Below are 23455 nucleotides of genomic sequence, written 5' to 3'. Positions count from 1 at the left end.
AGATTTCTGGGAATGTCAATTTATGGTTATTCACTGTAAATTATACATTCTTTTTCCACTTCTAAAAATGGTATACTGCCATAAAATTACATGTAACGTCCAATACAGTTTTTCACTGTATATAGTAGGGGAACTTACCGTTAACCATTTGACAGATTTTTACTGTTGTATTTTTACAGTCTTTTACCGTTAAAATCACAGTTATTTTTTACAGTGGAAAACTTCAGGCAGTAAGATTTAAAAAACAAATAAATAAACTTTTATTCAGCAAGGATACATTAAACTGATCAAATGCGACGACAAAGACATTTAAAGTTTTACAAAAGATAAAAGATTTCTATTTCAAATAAATATTGATCTTTTGTTCTACCCATTAAAAAATTCTGTAAACAATGTATCACATTTTTCAAAAAAATGTTAAGGTTTTCAACATTTTAAGATAATAATACAAATTTTTTCTTGAGCAGCAAATCAGCATATTATTCTGAAGGATCATGTGACACTGAAGACTGGAGTAATGATGCTACAAATTCAGCTTTGCAATAATAGGAATTTTAAAATATAATAAAATAGAAAACTGTTATTTTAATCAATTAAAACCGCCTTACTGACACCAAACTTTTAAATGATAGTGATCATATTTCAGGTAAAGACATTATTGAAAAACTGCACCTATAGGACTCATTATAATAAATATTCAATAATAAAATAATTATATAATATTACAATATAATATATTTTTAAAATAAACATTATTTTTTGTTTTTAAAGGCACCTTAACAGTAAACTGTAAAAATCAATAAACAAACAAACAAACACTTTAAAGGTATCTTTAATTTCGGAACCCCCACAGAACTGCAATCTGTTTCATTTGCCCGATATGGGTAGCAATATTCATTTTGAAATGTAAATTATATAATTGAATTTTCATTTTCATTTTGCACTAAACATTGCAGTATGTATGGGAAAATGTAAATTTAAATACAGAGATACATTGCCATTTTACACATTGCATTGCCATTTTGCATATTACATTTCAAAATGAATATTGCTACCCATATGCTTCCATACGATACAGACATATTGGCTCAACCAATGGTGTTATTTTGGAGTAGAACTACTTGTTTTATTGAATAACGGCAGAAAGGAAAAGTTTGGCTTGTTCAGAGAACGTTCTAAACTTGTTTAGAGAAAATCATTTCCATTTTGTGCCACTAGTTGTGCAGAAATGACTTGCTGCATCTTTAAGGAATCATTAAAACAGTACAATAAAGCAGTTAATAAAAATAACATAATAAAATGGATAAAACAAAACCACAAAAAAATAGATGCAAAGATGATGCTAATGAGACGAGCTGAGGCAAGATAACAAATGATCCGGCTAACATCTGCTAATGTCCAGCAGGATGCCCTCCATCTGTGTTCTCTTGCCACCGTGTCTCTCTCTTTCTCTTTCTCTTTCTCTCTCTCTCTCTCTCTCTCTCTCTCTCGCTCTCGCTCTCGCTCACTCTCTCTCAGGCTACAGCAGAAGCCCTCTCGCTCCCCCTACTCTTTCTTCTCTTTCCAGGAACTATGTCTCTTCCATGGCTGGAAGGTTGTAATTTGTAACAGGCGACTCGGCGGGCTGAGAAGCCCTCCTCTTATCTGAACAAGGGATCACTAGCAAATCATATCAGAGAAGAGGCCTGTTTAAATATAGCCCTAATTACCGCAATCATTTGTTGCTGTCTCTTTTTTTCTCCTTTCCTCTAGCCCTCACTAGCACACTTTTTTCCCCTTTCTCTTCCTTGCTTTTTAAAAAGCGAGTTCCCCTCGTTCCGAACGTTTCCTCCTTCTCGTATCCAGTAAATCCTCGCTTGTGGTGTGGGCTTGGGGGGGCTGACAGTTGCATGACAAGAAATGTTTCCCTTTGTAAGAGCCTACTTCCTCCTTGCGCAGTTTTAGCCTAATTGAAACGTTTCCTATTGGGCTCAATCAGGAGGGCAATTACCTAATTATTCGCTTATGCCTAACTTAGTCCTGTACGCTGACAGAGAGAGACAGAGAGAGAGAGAGAGAGAAAGAAAGGGTGTATTTACTAGACTGCTGTTTTCACTGAATTCATTACTTGTTTTTCCCTCTTTTACTCATTTCTTCCTTCACTGACAGAATCGCAAGGAAATAACATGTTAGTTAGTCCAGATTTCACATATTTGAAGGGGGTTCAGTCAACATTTCACAAGTTACGGCATTTTTCACATTTTTCAGTATGCAGAAAGCTTGTATTTTTTTAAACATAAAAATGATGTGTTAAAAATTATATAGTAATATGGGTGGCTCTATGAAGCCAAAACAAGGCGTTTTATGGGCTCATAAGGAAAAGTATTATCAAAGAGGGAGAGAGGGAGAGGAAATATGACCGGGAGGCATTAACAGATCTGGAATGTTTTGTCCCGCCTGAACCTTCCTCCACAACATTTAATAATTAGACAGCTCATAAAACATAAATGTATCATGGATAAAGAGATTTTCTCACTTCCCCTTGGGCGTCACGCTATTCAAGAAAAAAAATAAATAAAAATTAATAAATGTAAAAAATTAATGAAAAATAAAACAAATAACAACATATATATACATATATACATATATATATATATATATAAAATATTGCATATATTGAAAATAATATTTTTTTTATTGTATTCATATAATGTATTAATTGTATTTCATATAAATCATATTTATAATTAATAAAAAATTAAATAACACATTATCATTTTATATATTTAAAGATGAATGTGTGTGTGTGTGTGTATGTATATGTATGTGTATGTATGTATATATATATATATATTAGCGCTGTCAAAATGATTAATCGCATCCAAAATAGCATCCAAAGTTTTTGTTTACATAATATGTGTGTGTACTGTGTATATTTATTATGTATTTATAAATACACACATGCATGTATATATTTCAGAAAAAATATATTGTTTATATATTAAATATATTTCTATATAATATAAATGATATGAATATAAATATATACATGTAAATAAATGTACATATTTTCAAAATATATACTGTATATGTGTGTGTGTGTGTGTGTGTGTGTGTGTGTGTATTTATATATCCTTAATAAATATATACAGTACACACACATATTACGCAAACAAAAACTTCTATTTTGGATGTGATTAATCGCGATTAATCATTTGACAGCATTATATTATATATATATTATATTATATATACTATATATATATATTTTTTTGTGTGTATATAGAAAGAGATAGAGACACACACTTTATTGTTGAGGAAAACAAGACAAAATTTATTTTTCATATCATGAAATTTTAAATAAATATTCCATAACCGTGTAAAGACAATGTAAACATATTGGCCTGTAAGGAAGCTGTATGTTTTCAGCTGTAAATTCACAATCGGCCCCCCTCCTTTCCCATCGCAGAGACCCACCTAAGCTCCGAAAGGTCATCGCTTCAACAAGTGTGGGCTGTTGAGCTCTTAAATCAATCATTTAAATCTATGGCTAAATCAGCGAGCTGTCTGGGTTTAAGCACACATGCCGTAGCTTAATTCACCCGAGCGAAGGAGCTCAGCGGCCGTATTTCAGCCAACATGTGCGCCACTGTTGTCTAAACAAGCGCTGTAAGGCAGGCTGCAGAGGAGAGTCCTGGCTGCAGGACATGGAAAGCAGTTAGAGGATGTCCACGTGCACATGCGCAGCAGATACACAAACACACACTAACGCAGGCCGCGGAGAAGACTGGAAGGGCTTGGCTTGAGGTCATGGAAATGGGTTATAATGCAGCCTTTCACTGGGGAAAATGAGAGGACCGGTTTTCTCGCACTCACACACACACACACACACACATGTACAAACGCACACTCATGCATACAATGGTCAGCATATCCATACACACACACACACACACATCCGCAGGAATGATGGAATGCTCTCACACAGACTGGGTGGGCCGCTTGACTGTTGTACCCCGGGATGAGATTCAGGGAGTTAACAAATTAATCCTACAGACGAACCGACAATCACACACAGACATAGTCGCAAAGACACTCATAATCAATTGGCAAGCATATTCATGACTTCAACTGTCTGCATTTAAAGGGATAGTTGACCCAAAAATGAAAACTGTCATTATTTACTCACTCATATTTTACAAATCCACATTTTTTGGTGGAACACAAAAATTATTTTTTTTAAAGAACCTTCACGAATCTCTTTTCCATACAACAACGGTCACAAGTGACCTTGACTATCAATTTCCAAAAATCACCATAGAAGTACTAGGGATGTTCAACATATCAGTACCATTTTTGTATCAATATTGAGTGTCTCTCAGAATGATTATCTACTTTTCAGTGTACATTATTATGTTGATTCACTTGCAGTATTTGAAACCATTGATTTTATATATTAATTTATTTTGAAACATGAAATTAAACGTTTCATGTTTAATTTATTATTTATTACTTCTTTTATTTCTTTTATACTTTTAGTCATCACTGAATGCTCACTTAATCGTTAAAAATTTTTCATACTGCATATTTTATTATAAATGCACTTCTAGAATTTATTGATTTTAGAATAATTATTATTATTATAAATTATTGATTTATTTATATCTAATTTATTTTTAATGATAAAATCTCAATGATATCAAGCTTAAATGGCAAGTTCAGATTTTTAACCAGATTTATATTGTTACAATATTGGTGGCTTAAGTAAATTATCAATGTGTATTAATTTTCGTGTTACCTGTACCAAGATATCTCAATATATTGGACAAAAGTTCACCATATATGCATCATCTGGCAGACTTTTGACAGCTTCAAGGCTACTTTTAAATCTACAAATCGTACTTCTGAATTTTTGCATCCCCACTCAGATTGCCTGATCGAGCTCAGTGCATTATGGGTGTTGAAGTTTTCCTGCCTTCTATTGTATAGATAGCCAAATTTGATTAAATCCCAAACTTGTCAGCGCCATATTTGATTTGAAAGTAAACAATGACAAAATTATCATTTTTGAGTGAGCTACCCTTATAATGTAGATTCAGACAGAGAGAAAAATAAAACTTGACAAACGTCGGATTTACCACATGTACTTTTGACGCAGCTTTTCCAGTCAGATCAAGATCAACCACAGTTCACACCACAGCACAGCACATCGTGTGTGTGTGTGTGTGCATCCACATTACCCAATCACTAAACATTTAAAGTCAGGAAACAGTGAGAGAGCGACAGAACGGGATGGAAAGAGTGAAGGTACAAGAGCGAGAGAGATAGAAAGAGGGAGAGCGAGACAGACAGAGAAGGATCGCCCAGGTGGTCCTGTGTACTGTGGCCGCTGGGCAGTGATCTGACGTGAAGGGTAGAACCTGAAACCCATGCAAATGTGATCACTCCCGCTCCCACTGATTGGGGCGGCCGCGTATGATTAAATATAATTGCAAAAAAACCTCTTCCAAATGCCTTAGCGGTTTTGAAAAAATGGGAAGGAAGGATTTAGAAGCAATTCTTCGTCTTTGAAAGAGTGGGGTGAGCTAGTGTGTGTGTGGTAGTGAGGGGTCCGTAAGGTTAAATACGGTGTGTGTGCTGTGGTGTGCGTGTGAGAGAAATAGGGCTGTTTTCATTGTTGTTTCAGAGAGCTGGTTGCTACATGCAGGGAATGGGGAGAGAGGGGAATATTTGCAGGCAGAAGTTCTGCAGGGTTCAGAAGCCGCCTGTCACCCGGCCGATGATTGATGGCTCAGGCGGAACGCTTAAGTCAACAGTGCATGAGCACGTCCACGCTGTCCCGAACGAACGAAACCACACCAAGACTCCACTCAGCACCCATTTAGAGGTCAGCAGTCTCAGAGGAATGACAGCCCTCACCATTATCTTATCAAAAACACCTCTCAGCAGTGCCGTGTGCTGGAGAAACTCCACGCTACAAGTGAACGGCACAATGTGACGTGACCAAAAAGACTGAAGGCCGTCCAGTTGCTCTAACATTGGTCGCTGGAAGGCGTTCCTATTTGACTGCCATATCCCAACTGCATCATGAGGTGGATCACGTGAGCTCCACACCAAGGGCTGGAACAGCTGAATAAAGTTACATGTTAGCATTCTCATTTATCTCAATGGCAGTTACTTGGCTGGCACAGGACACCCAAGAAGTGCACAGACCTAAAATACCAACTATGACATAATAAAATATTTCCTATGTTTATGTTGCTTTAAAAAAATAAGTCCCAACCATCCAAATCAATTTTTGGCTGAAAAAAAAAGAGAGAAGACACTTCAAAGTTAATAAATAAAAAGCATTATTATTATTATCATCATCATCATCATCAAACAATAAAAGTTGTGGATAAAAGATAATAATTATGTATAAAAGATATGGTTACACTTCATTTTAAGGTCCAATTTCCATCACTGACTTTGACTTTTCCATCACTAAACTTCTAATTTGCTGCTTATTATTAGTTAGTAGGGTAGTAGTTATGGTCATACAGAACATGTGCTTTATAAGTACTAATAAACAGCCAATATGTTCATAATAAGGCTGCTAATTAAAAACTAGTCAATAGTGAGAATTGGTCCCTATACTAAAGTGTTACCAAAGGTAATAATTAGATTAAAAAAAGATTATTACTATAAATGTACTGTATTTATAGAATAATACTGTTATAGAAATGATCATTTTATAAACCTTAACTGATTTAGGGTGCATTTTAGTTTTGTTGTGTTGTGCCACTTGCTATCAGTCTAGATGGTGTGCACGAACACATGGTTGTCAGATGAGTAAAAGAGAATGAGACAGATATATTGAATGTGTGTATACAGGGGGTGTGGGTGGGGAGGCTCTCCCCCATTAGCCGGGCATTAACGTGTGTGAGAGACGATTTAGGGGGTTCTGGGTCACTGAGAGCGGGAAGCAGGTGTCCCTCACTGATCTATGTGCAGTTCCACTTCAACACCTCATCATTAAACAGACATGCATACACATCCACCTTCCCCCAACTCAACTTACATGTTTTATGTTCCGCCTCGAAGATCCTGCCGTAGCTCTGCGTTATTTTTTTAAAAATCCTAACAAACATGAATAGCTATTACAAGCACCTAAAATAACAACACTGGGGAGGTTCAGGAAGGAATCCCACATTCATTTAACTGAAAGTATATCGGTCACTAGTGTGTGTGTGTGTGTGTGTGTGTTTGTCCATGTATGTGTGCTAGCATTTATGAAGGTAAAGTCAACATGAAACGGCATCCACAACCCATTTTACTTCCTTAATGCAATGTGTTTCCAATTTTAAAAAAAAGATCATAAAAAAATAATTTAAATAAAAAAATATATATACACGTGTAAATGGAGCAGGAAACAAAAAAGAGTGGTATTAAAGAAAAAATGACTTTCATAATGTTCTGGAAGTCAAAATCTCTCCCCTTGGATGAGCCAGGTGAAGAATCAATGCAACTTTCAAAAAACTTTTTATAATTAAATTTTATAATTAAATTACAGGTTAAAAAAAAAAACCTGGCCCAAGTGACTAACAGCAAACTCTAGATTAAGAGATGAGGAGTTTAGAAAAAAAATGTTGGGTTTGGTTGGAAAAAGTACAGCACCATATCTCCATGATCCGTCATGTAATCTTGATGGTTGACAACATTTCACAACATTCTGTCAGAATTTTGTTCCAAACGGTCTAAACGTTATATGAACCTCATCTCAACTTAATCTCTTCTGCTCAATCACAGAAGCATATAGATCAACAGAAGGAATTAAAATGCATATGTCCTTAAACATACGTGGGACTCTGGAGCCAAGCAGAGACTAAACTCCACATTCTCATGACCTTGTATTTAAACAATGTAAAATTCAATTCACTATATTTAATTTTCAAATGTGGCCCATCTGTAGAGTAACATACAACAGTCTAAATGTGCACAAACGAGTGGAAATACCTCTTGCTCTCCACACCAAACAACGACACGGAGAGAGAAAGTAGAGGCAATGTTGCGGTCCCTGACATTTTCATCAGTGTGTTTGTCTTCCCCTCCAAATGAATGGCAGATGCTGTGAGAAGCTGTGAGCAACAGCGAGGCCTTTCTGAATGGCCCTGAGATGAAGGCAGTAGAGAGAACACACGCATACACACTCACACACACACAGATTTATGTTCCTGATATCTTATTGCTGCAATCTCCAGTTGATTAAGAGCAGACCAGGCTGCTAAGCGGCGAGTATGCTGAGATAAGCTGTGCAGAGCGGAAGGACTCCGACTCCTGAGTCGAGCTGAAACGCTGGAGGTCTTGGCTGTTGCGAGGCTCAGCGTAGAAACGCTGCCACAGGGGCCACGTTAACTCTGGCCACGAAGAGAATCTCTGCCTCGACATTATCACTAAAGAACATCACAGTACAGACAAGACCATTGCATGTCACTACAGATACTAGAGGTTGTTGGGGGCTCGGCCGGGATAGACGAAAGAACTGAGGGCTTGGGAAGCTAAAACATCATCCTTGTAGTGCACTTGGGTTATGGGAACAATATTTGTGATGAGTACACATGAACTTCACGTACCTACACTTTATTGGCCTCATGATGAAACTTTAACATTCATGGACCCTTTCCATTGTTACAAAAGGATTTTTTTTATAGTGGGGAAAAATAATTCTTTAGAGTAACAAAAAAAATTATTTTAAGAAATAAAATTTATTTGCATTTTTTATCATTTATTTATTATTATTTTTTTGCATCACTGCAAACCCCCCCATTGCTATTCCTCATATGTTGCAGTTATGAATTTTGAGTTTGTTTGAATTTGTCTATGCAATAACATTTCCCATTATTCTATGGCAGAATGAGAATGCTAAAATGAATAGATAAAACACATTTCTTGTCATAACTGGGATGTGGATAATAATGTAAATATATAAAAATAATATAAAAAAAACATTATTTTTTCCCCAACTAAAATCATTTGCTCACAAATCCTGTTGTGATTACAATTACAACAAATGTAGAAATGTCTCAAATGAGATAGGACTGCTACACCTCTGCAATTTACAGTGTATAATTAATAATTCTGTACTGTAGGTTCCAGCCTGTTCAGTTCTTAAAAAATATCCATAAAAAGAGACAAAGAATGTAAAGTTTAACGTAATGCAGCAATTCACGAGACAGACATACATATGTAGGCCCAAATGTGCCAAACTATTTCACGTGAAGCAGACCCACCAGTGTTTAAAGGCTATTTTCTTTTCCGACCCTCATCTTCATCTTCGTCCCCCTCTCATTTCTCCTTCCTGTGGCTCTCCTCCCAAACCGGGGATGTGTGTTTCTCCCAGCTGCGGCCCATGGTCTGATTGCCTCTGATTTGGGTTAAGTGATTATTACCCCCCTGTGGTATGGGAGGGGACGCTGCCACAGGCTGGAAACAAACCTTCTTTCACTGCTTCAAAAGACTGTAGTCGAATACCACAACCATCCGAATTTCTGGGCTAATACAGCATTGAACCTGTTACTATGTTTGGCCTGAGACATATTAGCCTTTTTCAGTGGTGGAATAAGTGTCATTTAGCACTGTTGCACAAAATGTTACACATTAAAACTTTAGGGAAATGAAATAGTCAAACGTTTGTGCACACCTAACAGAATACATGTGAGTCATGATACCATAAAGAATTTGATCTAAATGCTTGTGCCTAATTTTTTGAAATCTCTAAAAATGTTATTTTAAACAAAACTAACAATTTAAGCACCTTGTGGAGTTGTTTGTGCCCAATGTTATGCAGTCTATGTGTTGTCAAAATCTTTAACATGACAAATCTGACCCCTTATTAGTGACCTCCTTTTTAAAATCTAAAAGCAGGCATATATTTTCATGCATATGTTATAAATACTACTCATAATGTTAATAAGAGCGCTGAAAAAATTATTCATTGAATTTACTAATTTGTTTTTTAAGGTACGTGGTTGCAATCAATGTATTTTAGCTACATTTAAATAAACAAATTTAGTTGACTAACTTTAAATATATTTTTTTAAATGTAGCTAATATAAATTGTTTGCAACCACTTACCTTAAAAAATATAAAGTATCATTTATTTTCAGTGAATTGATGAATGCAGAAATTTATAAAAATGGTTTCTATATCAAAATATTCTAGATTGTTTAATAATTTCATTTTTTTAAAGGCTTTAAAAAATATACTGTATTTTATATATATTGAGCTTCAGAAAAGAACATTCACTGAGCAAGTTTTTAGTTGTATGATCATTAATGAACTCTTAATATTGTAAGCAGTCTTCGCCAAAGTAATTAAACATATTGGAAAGCGGAAGAAAATTTGTACAACACTATTAACATACAGATGAATAAACAAAGCAGTAGACCTGCTGATTATTAAATATTAGTTCACTTCAATAAAAAAACATGAAGATTGCATGCAGATGCTTGTTTTTTCTTTCATTTATTGTATGTGTGGTTAAGCATTAGCAAACCTCTGACCCTATCTGCACAGATCATCTGTGGGTGCGTATCTGTAGTCACATCTGCAGACATGTTAAGCCTGAGAGAGTGCCGCCCGTGACGGCTTTATACCGCTCCGAGCAGTGTCTTTGCGTCTTCTGTAAAACAGTTATTTACGACCATAAGTTAAACTGTCTCTGACTGTGTAATTCTTAATTTTTTACTGCAGGCTGGGGTGAACAAAGTGCATGATGTGTTATTCTTCCATCCTCCACTCCATAGATAAACTGAGCAGATTTAAAGCATACATATCATCGCTTCCACAGGGACTCGTGTAAGAAACACCTCGACTTCAGCTCAGCAGCATCCCCCAAAAACATACAACACAGGCCACTGGAACCTAATAAACTCATTTTCTGCTCAAATAATTTCTTAGTCTAAGATGACAGCTGATATTTTCTCGTGACTCACCTCAGTTTGATAAAGACATAAATTAACTTGCCTGAACCCAGAGGGAGTTTATCTGGTGGTTACTAAGGTCACACAAACAATTTCTCAAATCATTTACAGTGTTATTTATGGGTAAGTGACAAAAATAAATACACTATATGTAAATTAGACTATTGACAGCACCGCACTGCCTTAAGTCTATCTTCTATCTAAACTGCAAACATACAGCATACAGTAAAACCATATTAATGTGCATACCTCACATAATTAAATTAATTAATATATTAATAATTTGCTTACCATAATTGACCTGAGTTTGAAACAGGTAATATAAACGATTGTCAAGCATTTTCTTTTTGTTTGCAGATGATAAATGACTCCTGTCATAATATGTCACATAAACAAATGCAGGAAAAAATAAAACAAAATTAAATTAAATTAAATTAAAGCAGACCATATAATTCAGCCTGCATGAACAAGACAGAAAACTCCAGAATGTGTGTATCCAGAATAAAACACAGTTGTCTTTGCTTTGATAACCTGCAGAGGAGACTTGCCCTTGTTTTATTAGTTCACATTTTGTTTTTATTTCAAAGCTATGGAGACAGAACTATTTTTTATTTTATTTTGCTAATTACAGATTAGACTGATTACTGTTACTCAGTCATGACTGATTTTATTTCTTTTGAATAAAAAAAAGCTGTAAATTGCTGAAGGCACATTTAGAGGTGCAAAGTAACAGGGAATAATTTACAGTTATAAACCTTGACAGATTGATCATGGCTGTTTAGGTTGTGATAATACCAGTAGGGCTGCAGCTAACGATTATTTTTATTGTCGGCTAATCTCTCGATTATTTTTTCGATTAGTCGACTAATCTATCGATTTATTTTTCAATTAATCTATTTACTATTTTCTTATCAGTTGATTAATTATTTAGTTAAACTATCAATAAATAATAACAGTAACTTCTGCTATATCTTTTAATATTTTATTCAAACATTTTCTCATAATTAATACTTTACAAAAAATAAATAATAACAAAGAAAGAAAAAAGAAAATAACGATAAATAAAGAAAAAATAACAAGAGAGAAAAAGAAAGAAATAATAACAATAAATAATTAATACAAAATAAAAATTAAAGAAAGAAAAGGAAAGGAAAGCAAGGAAGCAAGAAAGAAATAATAATAAGAAAGAAAGAAAGAAAAGAAAGAAAGAAAGAAAGAAAGAAAGAATAACAGGGCAGTGATGCAATACAAACAATAGAAATGCACTTTATGGCTGCATTCACAGTTACTGTTTGGGGCTGACAGCACAGCAGTTGCTTACAGGTGAGAGACTTGAAATGTTTTATTTATTCAGCAGATTAAAACATCTGCTTGAATACATCTCTGTATGAATGAACAGCTGAAGTCACAACCGCATTCAGGACACTAGAGCGACAGAATCAAAAATGGCGTCATAACACCAGGATGTTTTATCACAGTTGACAGCCCGTTTTTAAATAAATGAGCCCAGTCGAGGCTTGTCCAATCCATCACAGTTAAACAATGACTTTAAATGCTTTGTTAGCGAGAGCAGAGAGCGGGTTTGGTGCGCGCGTCTCAGAGCTCGCGCGATCGCGCCCACGGCACTGACGGCAGCTCCAGTGGATCTTCAGATGAACGCGAATCATTTCTCCTTCTCCGTCTCTGTGGGTGAATTAAACCCGTCATGATTATATAGGCAACTCGATGTCCCGTGCTGTTCCGTTCATTCAGCACAGCTTTGAATGCGAGAATGCGGTTGGATCTTGACATGTAAAGGCGTCAGTTTGGCTATATTTATATGCGGTTCTGACGGTCGTATAATAATAAAATGCTCTATGAATGCAACTCTATGAAGTGATGTTGCCATACTAGCCTTTACCTTCGGCTCTAGAGTCTTGTTTTGTGTTAAACATGGCAGAAAAACAGTCTTAAGTAGGGATAACTGCAGGCTCGCGCAATGGGCGTGGCTAAAATGTGCGATTCATCGACGCATCCCACGCTAATCGACGTAATCGATGACGTCGACGAATCGCTGAAGCTCTAAATACCAGACTTAGCTGGTGTATAACACTCCTAATGTAATGCAACCAAATAAATACTTGAAAATTAAATATTCATTTGAGTTACATTTTTTTAATGAGCCTTCTTGAAGAAGCCAAGGAGAGACTGAACACAAGTACATCTATGTACAAAAATAGAAATCTTGGAATAGACCCACATTATTCACAGGTCATTATTGAAATGTTTAACTACTGAATAGACCAGAATGCTGTGAAATACAATATTTAATATAATATTTCATATTTACATTTCAGAGACTCCGTGGGAGCAAATGTGTTTGTGAATATCACAAGCACATTCTATCGGTGTTTCTAAAACTGTCGTGTCAAATTAATAACATTACACAAACCACATGCTGTGTATAAACATGCATATACATCAACATTAAACACAAAATATAAGAGCTACATTTGTATCATCCTCTGTGGTTAAACATACACATTAACATTCTCCCTGAGATAAATAATATGTGCCCAATATACACACTCTCACAAACGAATAAAAATACCCTTGCAACATGCTTTCCCAGCACATTCCCGCATACAATTTAATAGTAAAAGGCTTTATTTAAAAACCTGTTTATTATTATTGTTGTTGTTGTTGTTGTTGTTACTAATGGTGTCTCTGAGTAGAACCAGCATAACTAATTACGCCCCACACTGGCAGTGAAGAGTACTGTCTCTGGCTCACCTCTTATTCTCAAAATGAGGCCTGTCAAAAAACAAAACATCAGCTGGGGGAAGTGTGCAAGACCACCAAGGTAATTTTCTCTCCTCCTTGTATTTGTTTAAACTTTCATGGCTTGGCTCAGGCTCTCCTGGGCCATCTTTCAATCCTTGTTTTTTGCTCCTTCACACCCAAAGTCAGCGGGCAGCGGAAGCCTCTTCCTCCAGCTGACCCCCTATGCTCAGGCTGACCCCAGACCCTCGGTCATGTCAGGGTCCTGACCCCTCCTGGGCTTGACCGGCACCATGGATGCTCTCGCAGTCCAGGGGAGAGTAGATGTTGGGACAATGGACAGGAAAGTCCATCTGCTTTGGCCCTCTGTTGTTCAGCCTGGCAGCATTGCTGCAGGTCTGCATGCTGGAAAAAAGATGGGATGGGAAAGAAGGGAGCTATGGAAAAAACTGAGAGATGGATGAGCTTACAGGGTGGCCGATGCATCTGGAGCCCTAATGCCATGGCGCGAGGGGAGGCAATGAGCAGTGCTGCCATTAAAGAGTAAAGACAGGCTGTTGTTTTATCTTCCCCCGTGATTCCCCCACTGGCCGTTTACACTGGGCAATAAATGGATTTTGCTCAAAACATATTTGGCTGATGATATCATGAGCCACCGGTAGGGAATTAAGCATTTTTTTTTTTCTTTTTGCTTTTGCTTTTTATGGCACTTACTGTCAAAATACAGCCCTGTGCCCACATGTGTGAGGTAAGATTCTCCTTCTCTTACCCAGGTTCTCTCGCTTTGGCTTCTTCTGGTCTTCCATTCACACACTCCGATTCCATTCCAGTGTGTGGGCCCTTGAGCAGATGGTGGGAAGTGAAGGTAAGAGCTACATAGGCCCGTCTGGGCTCACGACTCAAACTCAGGCAGCTTTTATGATCTGTGCTCCCTGTCCTACAGTAAAATTCACACCAGAGCCTTTCCAGTGGAGCAGCATCACCGGCCGCCCAGCCAATGATAACAGGCCGATGCGCGTGGTGAAGCAATCTAAACACATAAGGAGAAGCTCTCTGCTGCAGAAATGCCTGCAGGCCTCTTTCCTCAACGTCATTTCTTTCCAGGGGCCTTCCGAGACTTGAACATTAACTCACACTCAAGGAACCCCTGAGCTCTCCGCTAATGACTTACAGCACTAATTCGTGGTGTTTCCTAAGGCAACCATCGCAATTAGTATTGCTCATACTTTGAGTTGTGATTTAAAAAAAAATTAATTCAACCTAAAGTATTGAAATTTGGCACAGAATTAGTCCTGCAATATTTGTGCAATAGACAAGAATTGGTGTGCTTTTACTAAAGGTTTTTTTGCCTGGTAAATAAAATGATTGAAAAAAAAAAAAAAAAAAAACATACACTTGATTGAGAAAGGCTCCTCGAATGCATGCCCCCCCCCCCCCCAAAACATCGTAAGCCTAATTAGATCATAGAACCACTGCCAGCAATGGTCTCTACAATTAACTTGGCTCACAATGCTTTTGTGATGCTTTGATACTGTGAATAGATTCTTCTGTCCACCCTCTCATCACTGGGCATCACAGGGATTTCACTTCGCTGGTTTAAGTCCTGTCTCACAGGTAGGTCTTTCAGGGTGGCCTGGGGAGGGGAGGTATCCAAAGCACATCAGCTGGTCACTGGGGTTCCTCAGGGATCAGTTCTTGGACCCCTTCACTTCTCCATATACACTACATCACTGGGACCCATCATACGGGCACATGGTTTGTCCTACCATTGCTATGCTGATAACACACAGCTCTATCTTTTATTTTAACCAGATGATCCAACGGTAGCTGAGGCTCAGGCTGCCTGGCAGACATTCTCAGCATGGATGAAAGAACATCACCTACAGCTCAACCTGGCAAAGACTGAGCTTTTCGTCTTCCCTGAAACACAGACTCTACAGCATGATTTCACCATGCAGCTAGGTTCATTAACAACTAGCCCACCAAGTTCGTTCAGAAATCTTGGTGTAATCTTTGATGACCAGCTGACTTACAAAGACCACATTGCAATAACCACTCATTCATACATGTTTGCACTGCACAACATCAGAAAGATCAAGCCCTTCCTAATGGAGCATGCTGCACAACCTCTTGTCCAGGCCCTTGTCATTTCTAGGCTGGACTACTGCAATGCTCTTCTTGCTGGACTTCCATCATGCGCAATAAAACCTCTACAAATGATTCAGAATGCAGCGGCACGACTGGTCTTCAGCATGCCCAAAAGGGCCCACGTTACACCTCTCTTTATCTCCCTGCACTGGCTACCGGTTGCGACTTGCATCAAGTTCAAGGCACTGATGCTTGCATATAGAACAGCCACGGCCTCAGCACCCTCTTACGAATCTACATCCCCTCCAGAAGCCTGAGATCTACAAGTGAGCGATGCCTTGTGGTACCATCACAGAAAGGCACAAAATCACTTTCCAGTTCCTGGCTGGTGGAATGATCTTCCCACCCCATCTAGAATTATGAATCCCTTGCAATTAATACAATTCAGTGACAGCTGAAAACATATCTCTTTTGTCAATATTTGACTGCATCCTATTATTTAATAAAAAAAAACAAAAAAAAAAACAAAAAAAAAACTTTGCTTTCTCTTTCCTTAAATACCTCCCTGTCTAGCTTGTACTCATCTGAACAATGCCTGAGACCTTTTATTACGAGAACTTCCTGTGTTTATTTGCCTCTTTATGATGAATCTCTTGTTGTATTCCTCAGTGGTAAGTCGCTTTGGATAAAACAGTCTGCTAGATGAATATATGTAAATGCAATGTAAATGAAATGCGGCCCTGAGCCATATTTAGTTCCAACCCTAACCAAACACACCTGAACCAGCTCATCAAGGTCTTCAGGAATAGCAAGGTGCATTGTAGCAGGGTTGGAACTCAAGTGCAGGAACAGGAATGGCTGTCATAGAGACACAGGAGTGAGCTACATGGATTTCAAGAGGTACGTAACCTTACACACAGCCAGAAAAGCCTAGAAACAATTTGCCAACACCATGAAAACCACCCAAAATGCCCAGAATTACCACTCACATTTATTTTATCTAATCTAATTGTAACAAAAGCTTCCATAACATCTTTTTTGTAGGTTTTATACTATAGTAGGTCTTGTTTCGTTGAGAAAGTTTCTGACTTTTTGAGAAGAGAAAATTTAAGGAAACATGAGCAAAACATCCTTGGGCACAGATGCCATCCCTCAAAAGAAAGAATTCACCTAAACATTAACATTGACCACAAAAGATACACAAAGAAGACAGAGAAACAGCTCACCTCGCTTTGGGCCTGTACCAGTCCCTTATCCAAACACAAACAGAGGCTCACAATAAACATAGAAAAGGGGAAAAGAAGGGGAAAAAGACTGAATACAATTCATGTAGGGTTGGGAGGGCTGAATTAAGATCACAAACAACATCCATGTATATGTTATGATGAGGTTTGAAGGCATCCTGACTGAAGGAAGCAATAGTGACAATGAGATCTCTTTCTTAGCCGTCAGAGACACATGGCCATCTGTCCCACTACCATGCCACAACAAATCACCAAGTTACAAGCGCTGAGCTGACCCAGAGCTCAACCCGCAGAGTCGAAACAGGAAAACACACTTGTTTTTCTCCTTTACTCCTAATTCAAAGTAATAAGAGTGATTTGCCTTGCTAAATCAAAAACAAGTGCACATGAAATGAATTTCGACTTTAAAACAATAGGGCAGAGACCAACAGGCCGCTTCAGGTTAGAGACAATTCAAGACACTTCAAGTGCCTTGCTTCACTGAAATAAAGGCTAAGTGTTCCCTGTTCTGTTGGTCAAGGAGTCGAGGATTTGACCTTACAAATTACTCAACATTGGGATTAAGGATTGAACCCTTGCGCTCACATCCTGTTGTGTGCCTTTGAGAGATTCTGGATTTATCTGATCTTTCTTGGATACATGGACCCACACACACAGCCGTCCAGGTTGAGGACCACAGTGGTGCTGGCGTGTGCAGGGGGCGGCGTCTGCCATGGCCTTGAATGGCTCTGTCCGCATCAGTGCAAAACTGGTTCTGACAGAGCAGCGCTGGAGGAGAGACGCCTCTGCCCCTCCCTCACGCTGTTTCCCTACGAGATGCTATCATTCCTCCCGCAGACTAGATTTCTTGGGTGACTTCAAAGCTTGTTCACTAAGTGTTTAGAAGAATGCGATGGAAACAGGAAAATAATGTTCTGATTTCTGTAAACTTTATAACATCTGCTTTTGCTTAGCGTTGCTGCAGTGCTGAGCGGCGCCTCCACTCCGCTCTTCGCTCGGGACATTTTTTCCCACAGTTTAAAAAGCACCTCACACGCTGTGCCAAATCAAAGACAAAGAACGGTGGAGCAAGCAGCAAGAACAAATTCCTAGTTTAAAAAAGCACAAGGAAAACAAGAAAAGGAAGACCTTTTTTGCAGAGGCTAAGAATTTGATTAGTTAATTGAATCGATTCTTCATTATTTGTGCTCTGCATCATTCACAAGAGAGTGCTGATAATTGGGAATAAAATGAAGGACCATAATCTGTTTATGTGGTCTTGTGTGATCTTGGATCAAGAACAGCTTTAAAAAGCAGATGCAAGCATCTGCGTGCATTTGCATTGTCAGTGTTCATACAAAATGAGGATGTACAGGTACGTCTGCCTTCTGCCACACACATACACTCACACGACCTCCTTATGTACACTGCAAGGGACGCAAAAATACCTCTGGCATGCAAAAAAAGTCCCATTGCAATTTGTAAGTCAGTCTCCCTTGCTTAAAGGGTAGCATGACAAGACTCCTATGTATACACACACAACATCCGACTCTGAGCCGGAGGGCTTCTTCTCCTTTCCTTAACTCAATCATGCTCAGGTTTCACTCTCGCCCATCTGAACACACTCACTTCCTTCTTCTGACCTCCCCCATCCAGACCATTACCTACAACCTAACATGTATAAGCAGCTTTAAAGCCCGCAGAAATATGCCATACAAAATATTTTATACATAACTTGATGGATGGATGGATGTATTATATGATAATGTGACTTTCAGTCATTACCCAAAGTTGCTAGCAAGGTCATGAAAAACTGCTCAGGCTGAAAGCATTTGTGCTTGCCGAAAAAGCTTGGTCATGGTCATTATTTTAACAGTATTTGTTGTACAGTTCAGGACATTGTTGTACCGTTAGTAGCAGCACATGTTAAGCGCTAGCATGGAAAGGATAAAGGAACAGACAAAGGAGGTTGCTAACCGCTAGCTAACTTCTATTTGTTTTCTTTATGTACTTTTGCTTGTAGTATTCATCAGATTTAAATCTCAAATGGCTTATGTAGTACAAAGAAATGGAAAGAGTCCCCAATTTCCCCTAAAAGAAACTGAGAGTGTCCCTTGATTTCTTTTTTGCGGAAGCTGGCAACCCTAGTCCAATCAAACTGGCATTGCACACAAGAAAGCATCAATGTGTCAGAGCATATTTGCTAGATGCAAGGACCTTTTTCATTAGGTTTTTGTAGATTTGAGAGACCTCTCATGTCAAGAAGTTGTCTTACATTCTCAAACATAATCAGTCTATTGGAGCACTGTTGAAAGTACATTGTTTGTTTAGTTCATGACTAGAGACAATGCTAAACCATTCCATGCTAGCTAGGGGCTAATTAAGTAACAGTCATCCAGAACAATTTAAGTGTACCTCTCTGAAGTCTAACCCATCTTAAACATGGTCTGCTCTCTGTCATGAGCCAACCCATCCCCTCCACCCTGTCATAACGCTGTTGTTTGCAGATGACATTGCCGTATGGTGAATGTACGTGTTTGAGGTTAATTGAAAACACATGCGTTTCTACACAAACATTTGTGGGGGCACTGTAAACAATGCTTTCTCCATCTTTCTCTAGGGCGATCGGGCTTAGAAGGTCAAGGGTGCTGACTAGTGCCAGGTTCTGTCCGTTTGCAACATAACACATAGCAAACATGAGGCTGGGGGGTTCTGAGTGTGGTCCTCACATGTCTTCGTTTAGCATAACGTTACAGTAAGGCGGAAGTGACCCTATAACACCCTTACAGTGAGAGGCACGCCAATCTGAATGGAGGTCATTAGAATGGCTGTCAGGGGCACGTGTGGATGGGGTGGGTGATTGGGGGTCTTGGCCTGCTGGGTTGTGGTCCACAGGTCTACAAATTTGAAGAAGTCATTTCCTCACTTTCCTGCTTCAGGAAAAAGGGCAGACCAAGGAAAATAAATGCAGGGGGAAAGGGGAGAAAACAAATTAAGGTGAACATTGAGAAGGTGCCACTGGCAATGTATGGGTGAAATTAAGGAACAGGACATATGGAAGGATAGGTACAGAGGGAAGTGGTACAGAGGAAGCGATACAGTGTCTGACATTATATCATGCAAGAAGGCCAAAAAAATCAGGTGCCTTTAAAGTCGATGTCACCATTCTTTGTAAAGCAATATGATTATGGATTCAGTAAATCTAATTTCTAGAGCCCCAACATTATGTATTAGCATTATTAACACAAATATTCCTCTTCCAACTGCTCACTCGTTTTGTATACATTCAATTTATAGTCTATTACACTTCAGCTCTCTTTCAAAACCATTAAGTGAGAAATTTAAGGAATCACAGGAACACTCCCATTGCAAAGACTACAAATCTACCAATAACTATTAATAAAATAAATAAATAAATTGAATATAAATCGCTTATCCATGCGGTATGTAGAGTTCAAAATAGCCCACTTATGTTCCATCTCTGTTAGGATGCTGCCATACAAAGTAGCTGGCTATGTAGGCAGCTCACTAGGTTCTTGGAACACACCCTTCAAGTGTGTCTCTCAACAGATATCAAACAAAGATTGTTTCGAGAGAAGTCGCTGTGACATGCCCCATCACCGCCACTCATGCCCAGCCAGTCTGTCCCCCAGCCCTCTCTGTCCTTAGTCCCTCAGACTCTAACTTCCTGTTCCTGCCTCTCGATACAATGATGAATGGCTGCAAGCTCCATTCAATTACGCCTTGAGTGCGAAGAGACAGGAACAATGGGAGCTGGCCTATGCAGTGTGGCGCAGGCCAACTGCATTCTTAGCAACAATTTAGCCTAATTAGCATCAACTCCTGCCCCATCCATCATACTCCTCAAGAAACATAAACAAACTGTCAGCTCTAGCGTAACAAACAGATCGCCCAGCTACTTAACACAAATTATTCTTACATGAAACGCAGCTTCTCAGGCAACCTTCCCCCCTCCAGGCCATCTGGGGGAATGAAGGGCTATTAAAATTGAAGACATATGTTCCAGTCAAGTTCAACTCCCCAGACTGTTGCGGCTGATGCGGTGACAGTTTGCCCAGGCTTATGAGGGAGCTGGGTGAGGATGGAGCAGTCTGTTGCAGGAGGGAAGGATTTGGATGACGATATGATCAGGTTAAGAACAGGTGTGATGGATGTCAATCATGCTTTATGGAGGTTTGAGCTGCCATTTCAAATTGTAGAATTCTCTGCCTGACATTTCTGAAATTGCTGAGAGAGCTGGGAAATAAAGCATTGCTATTTTTTTTTCTTGTAACATTTGGCAGTCATCATTACATGGATATGGACGCCTACCAACCTATAAAAGTCAGGCATGAAATAAAGGGATCAGTAGTTCTTTTTTAACATTCTGTTTTATAGGACAGTTCTTGTTAATTTTTCAGAAAAAAGCGAAGAACTAAGAGACTATTTGGCTGAAAGCAAGTATTAAAACAAGTATCGTTGCAATACAGACAATAGCACAATATGAACGTACTAGTTATCACCTAATTAAAAAAAGGAGTGCAAATGAATAAACTAATTACCACTTAGGGAGTCAGAAACTCCTTTTTAACCAGAACAATTTAAATTTAGCATAAAACAAATGCAATCCAACCTAAGCATTGCTTAGAAAAAAATCAACTTGTGCAGATTTCATTCCATGGGTACGTTAAACTTCAATTTGACGTTCTTTTTGTTCTTGTCTCAGCTTTCACAGTCAGTTTGGGGAAGAGCTCATAAATTAAATAAAACTAATTAAGGCTAAATATTTCTGATGGAAATATATTGCTCTAAAATGTTCTGAGTACAAAAAGTGTAGACTCTGTTAAGTTAAACCAGGTAACAGGACAGCTTGGAAAACGTCCAGCTCAGTCTGACTCTCACACGCTGCCAAACTCTCCAAATTTGTCACTTTTCCATTTCCTTTTTGATGTTATGCAGCGTGTGAAATGCTTCGCTAATTAACTAGGAAGCTTGGCAGGAGTGCCTTGTTGTTTTTAGGGGAGTGATGGCAAACCTCAGTCGTCTCGGCCAAAAGAGACTGCGCTAACTCAAGAGTGACAAATACACCATTGCTCCTCCCCCAAACGTAAAAAAAAATAAACAAAAATGCAAGAGAACCAAACAAAATGACAGAGTGCTGTTCATTTTGCATGGCCTTCTTAAAATACCTTTATTCCACATTAAACATACCTCACTAATTAAGAGGAAAATGACAGTTTTATGCAAAAGTGAGATTCCTTGACCAAAGGGGTCAGTGGAGGGTTATTCAAAACAAGTTAATTCTCTCACAACATCAGAATGATGTCATTTGCTGTTTTGCTCATTAGCGATTCCTGGGTCAGAGTTAAAAATTATTTTCATTCATCTGTGAGGTCAATTATGAGCCTTGTTCTTTTACTTGATCATCTCGTTTTTTCAAAGCATGCTCAGATTATAGTGCAACCTGAAATAGTGAAGTTAAGAAAAATAATCTGGTCCTCTAGCATGATTAATAAATGGACTGAGTCCCCCATCGAGGCAGCTCAGTGCCTCAGACAGCATGACGTTTGATTTACCCACATGCAAAATGCTCATTCACTCTCATTTTTCCCCACACCACTCTATTTTTTCCATATTCAAAGGCAGGTCTTTCAGCTCAGCCCCTGTGATGATGGATATCACTTATGAGCTGCTCAGCTTCTGGTTTATAAAGCGTAGACATATTCAGACTGCTAAAGCTGGCCCGTTTTATATCAGGTGTGTGACCTAACAGGGGGTTGGGATACAACAAATTACATTTTTGCCTGCTTTCTGTCTGAACAGTCACGTTTTCCAACTCTTGAGAGGGATTCCACCACGATGAACTGCGCTTACGGTTACTGCACATGCATTCTTTTCATGAGATCTTCAGCATCACTAAATTGATTCATTTATCAATTTTTCCACTCTTACATTTACTCAGTATCATTATTATAAAGTAATAAGCCTGCACTTTAGGCTGTGGATTGCAGTGATTTTACAGTACTGGTAGACAAAAAATGACTGCATTTTCTGACTTCACAAAAAAAGTATATCTTAAAAATGTAATTACTAATAATTAATCAAATTAAATTAATTTGTTTTACTGTTGCTAAGTAACACTGGAAGAAAATATTGTACATTTTAAAGTTCTCAGTCCACATCACATTCTCACTGGTGTTTTTAGAAAGCCATTTCAATCTAATAATAATGATAATAATAATAATAATAATAATACTTTATATTATTACTGATATTATTGTCATCATCCCTAAGACAGTAATTACTATTGTAATACAACTGCACCATAAAATAAATGTAAATGAAAAACAAATATTTCAAAACTATAATAATTACTTTACTTTACACTAAAATAATAAAGCTGTCTTAATTTCCTCACTTGCAAAAGTTTATCCTTTGAACTTT

General features: G+C 38.1%; 2 protein-coding genes across 2 annotated transcripts in view; one reads left to right on the top strand and one right to left on the bottom strand.

Moving 5' to 3' along the window:
• The window catches only part of slc25a21 (solute carrier family 25 member 21), a 98327-nt gene that overhangs the window by 62897 nt on the left and 11975 nt on the right, over positions 1-23455 (bottom strand). The window lies entirely within an intron of this gene.
• Positions 14537-16231, top strand: LOC131522914 (uncharacterized). The gene is made up of 2 exons (XM_058748784.1): positions 14537-14565; positions 15513-16231. The coding sequence occupies exons 1-2, from the start codon at positions 14550-14552 to the stop codon at positions 16103-16105; spliced, it is 609 nt and encodes a 202-aa protein (XP_058604767.1). The 5' UTR covers positions 14537-14549; the 3' UTR covers positions 16106-16231.

Source organism: Onychostoma macrolepis, chromosome 17 (assembly GCF_012432095.1).
Source record: "Onychostoma macrolepis isolate SWU-2019 chromosome 17, ASM1243209v1, whole genome shotgun sequence".
Lineage (NCBI taxonomy): Eukaryota > Metazoa > Chordata > Actinopteri > Cypriniformes > Cyprinidae > Onychostoma > Onychostoma macrolepis.
This window is presented reverse-complemented; position numbering and strand designations above follow the sequence as displayed.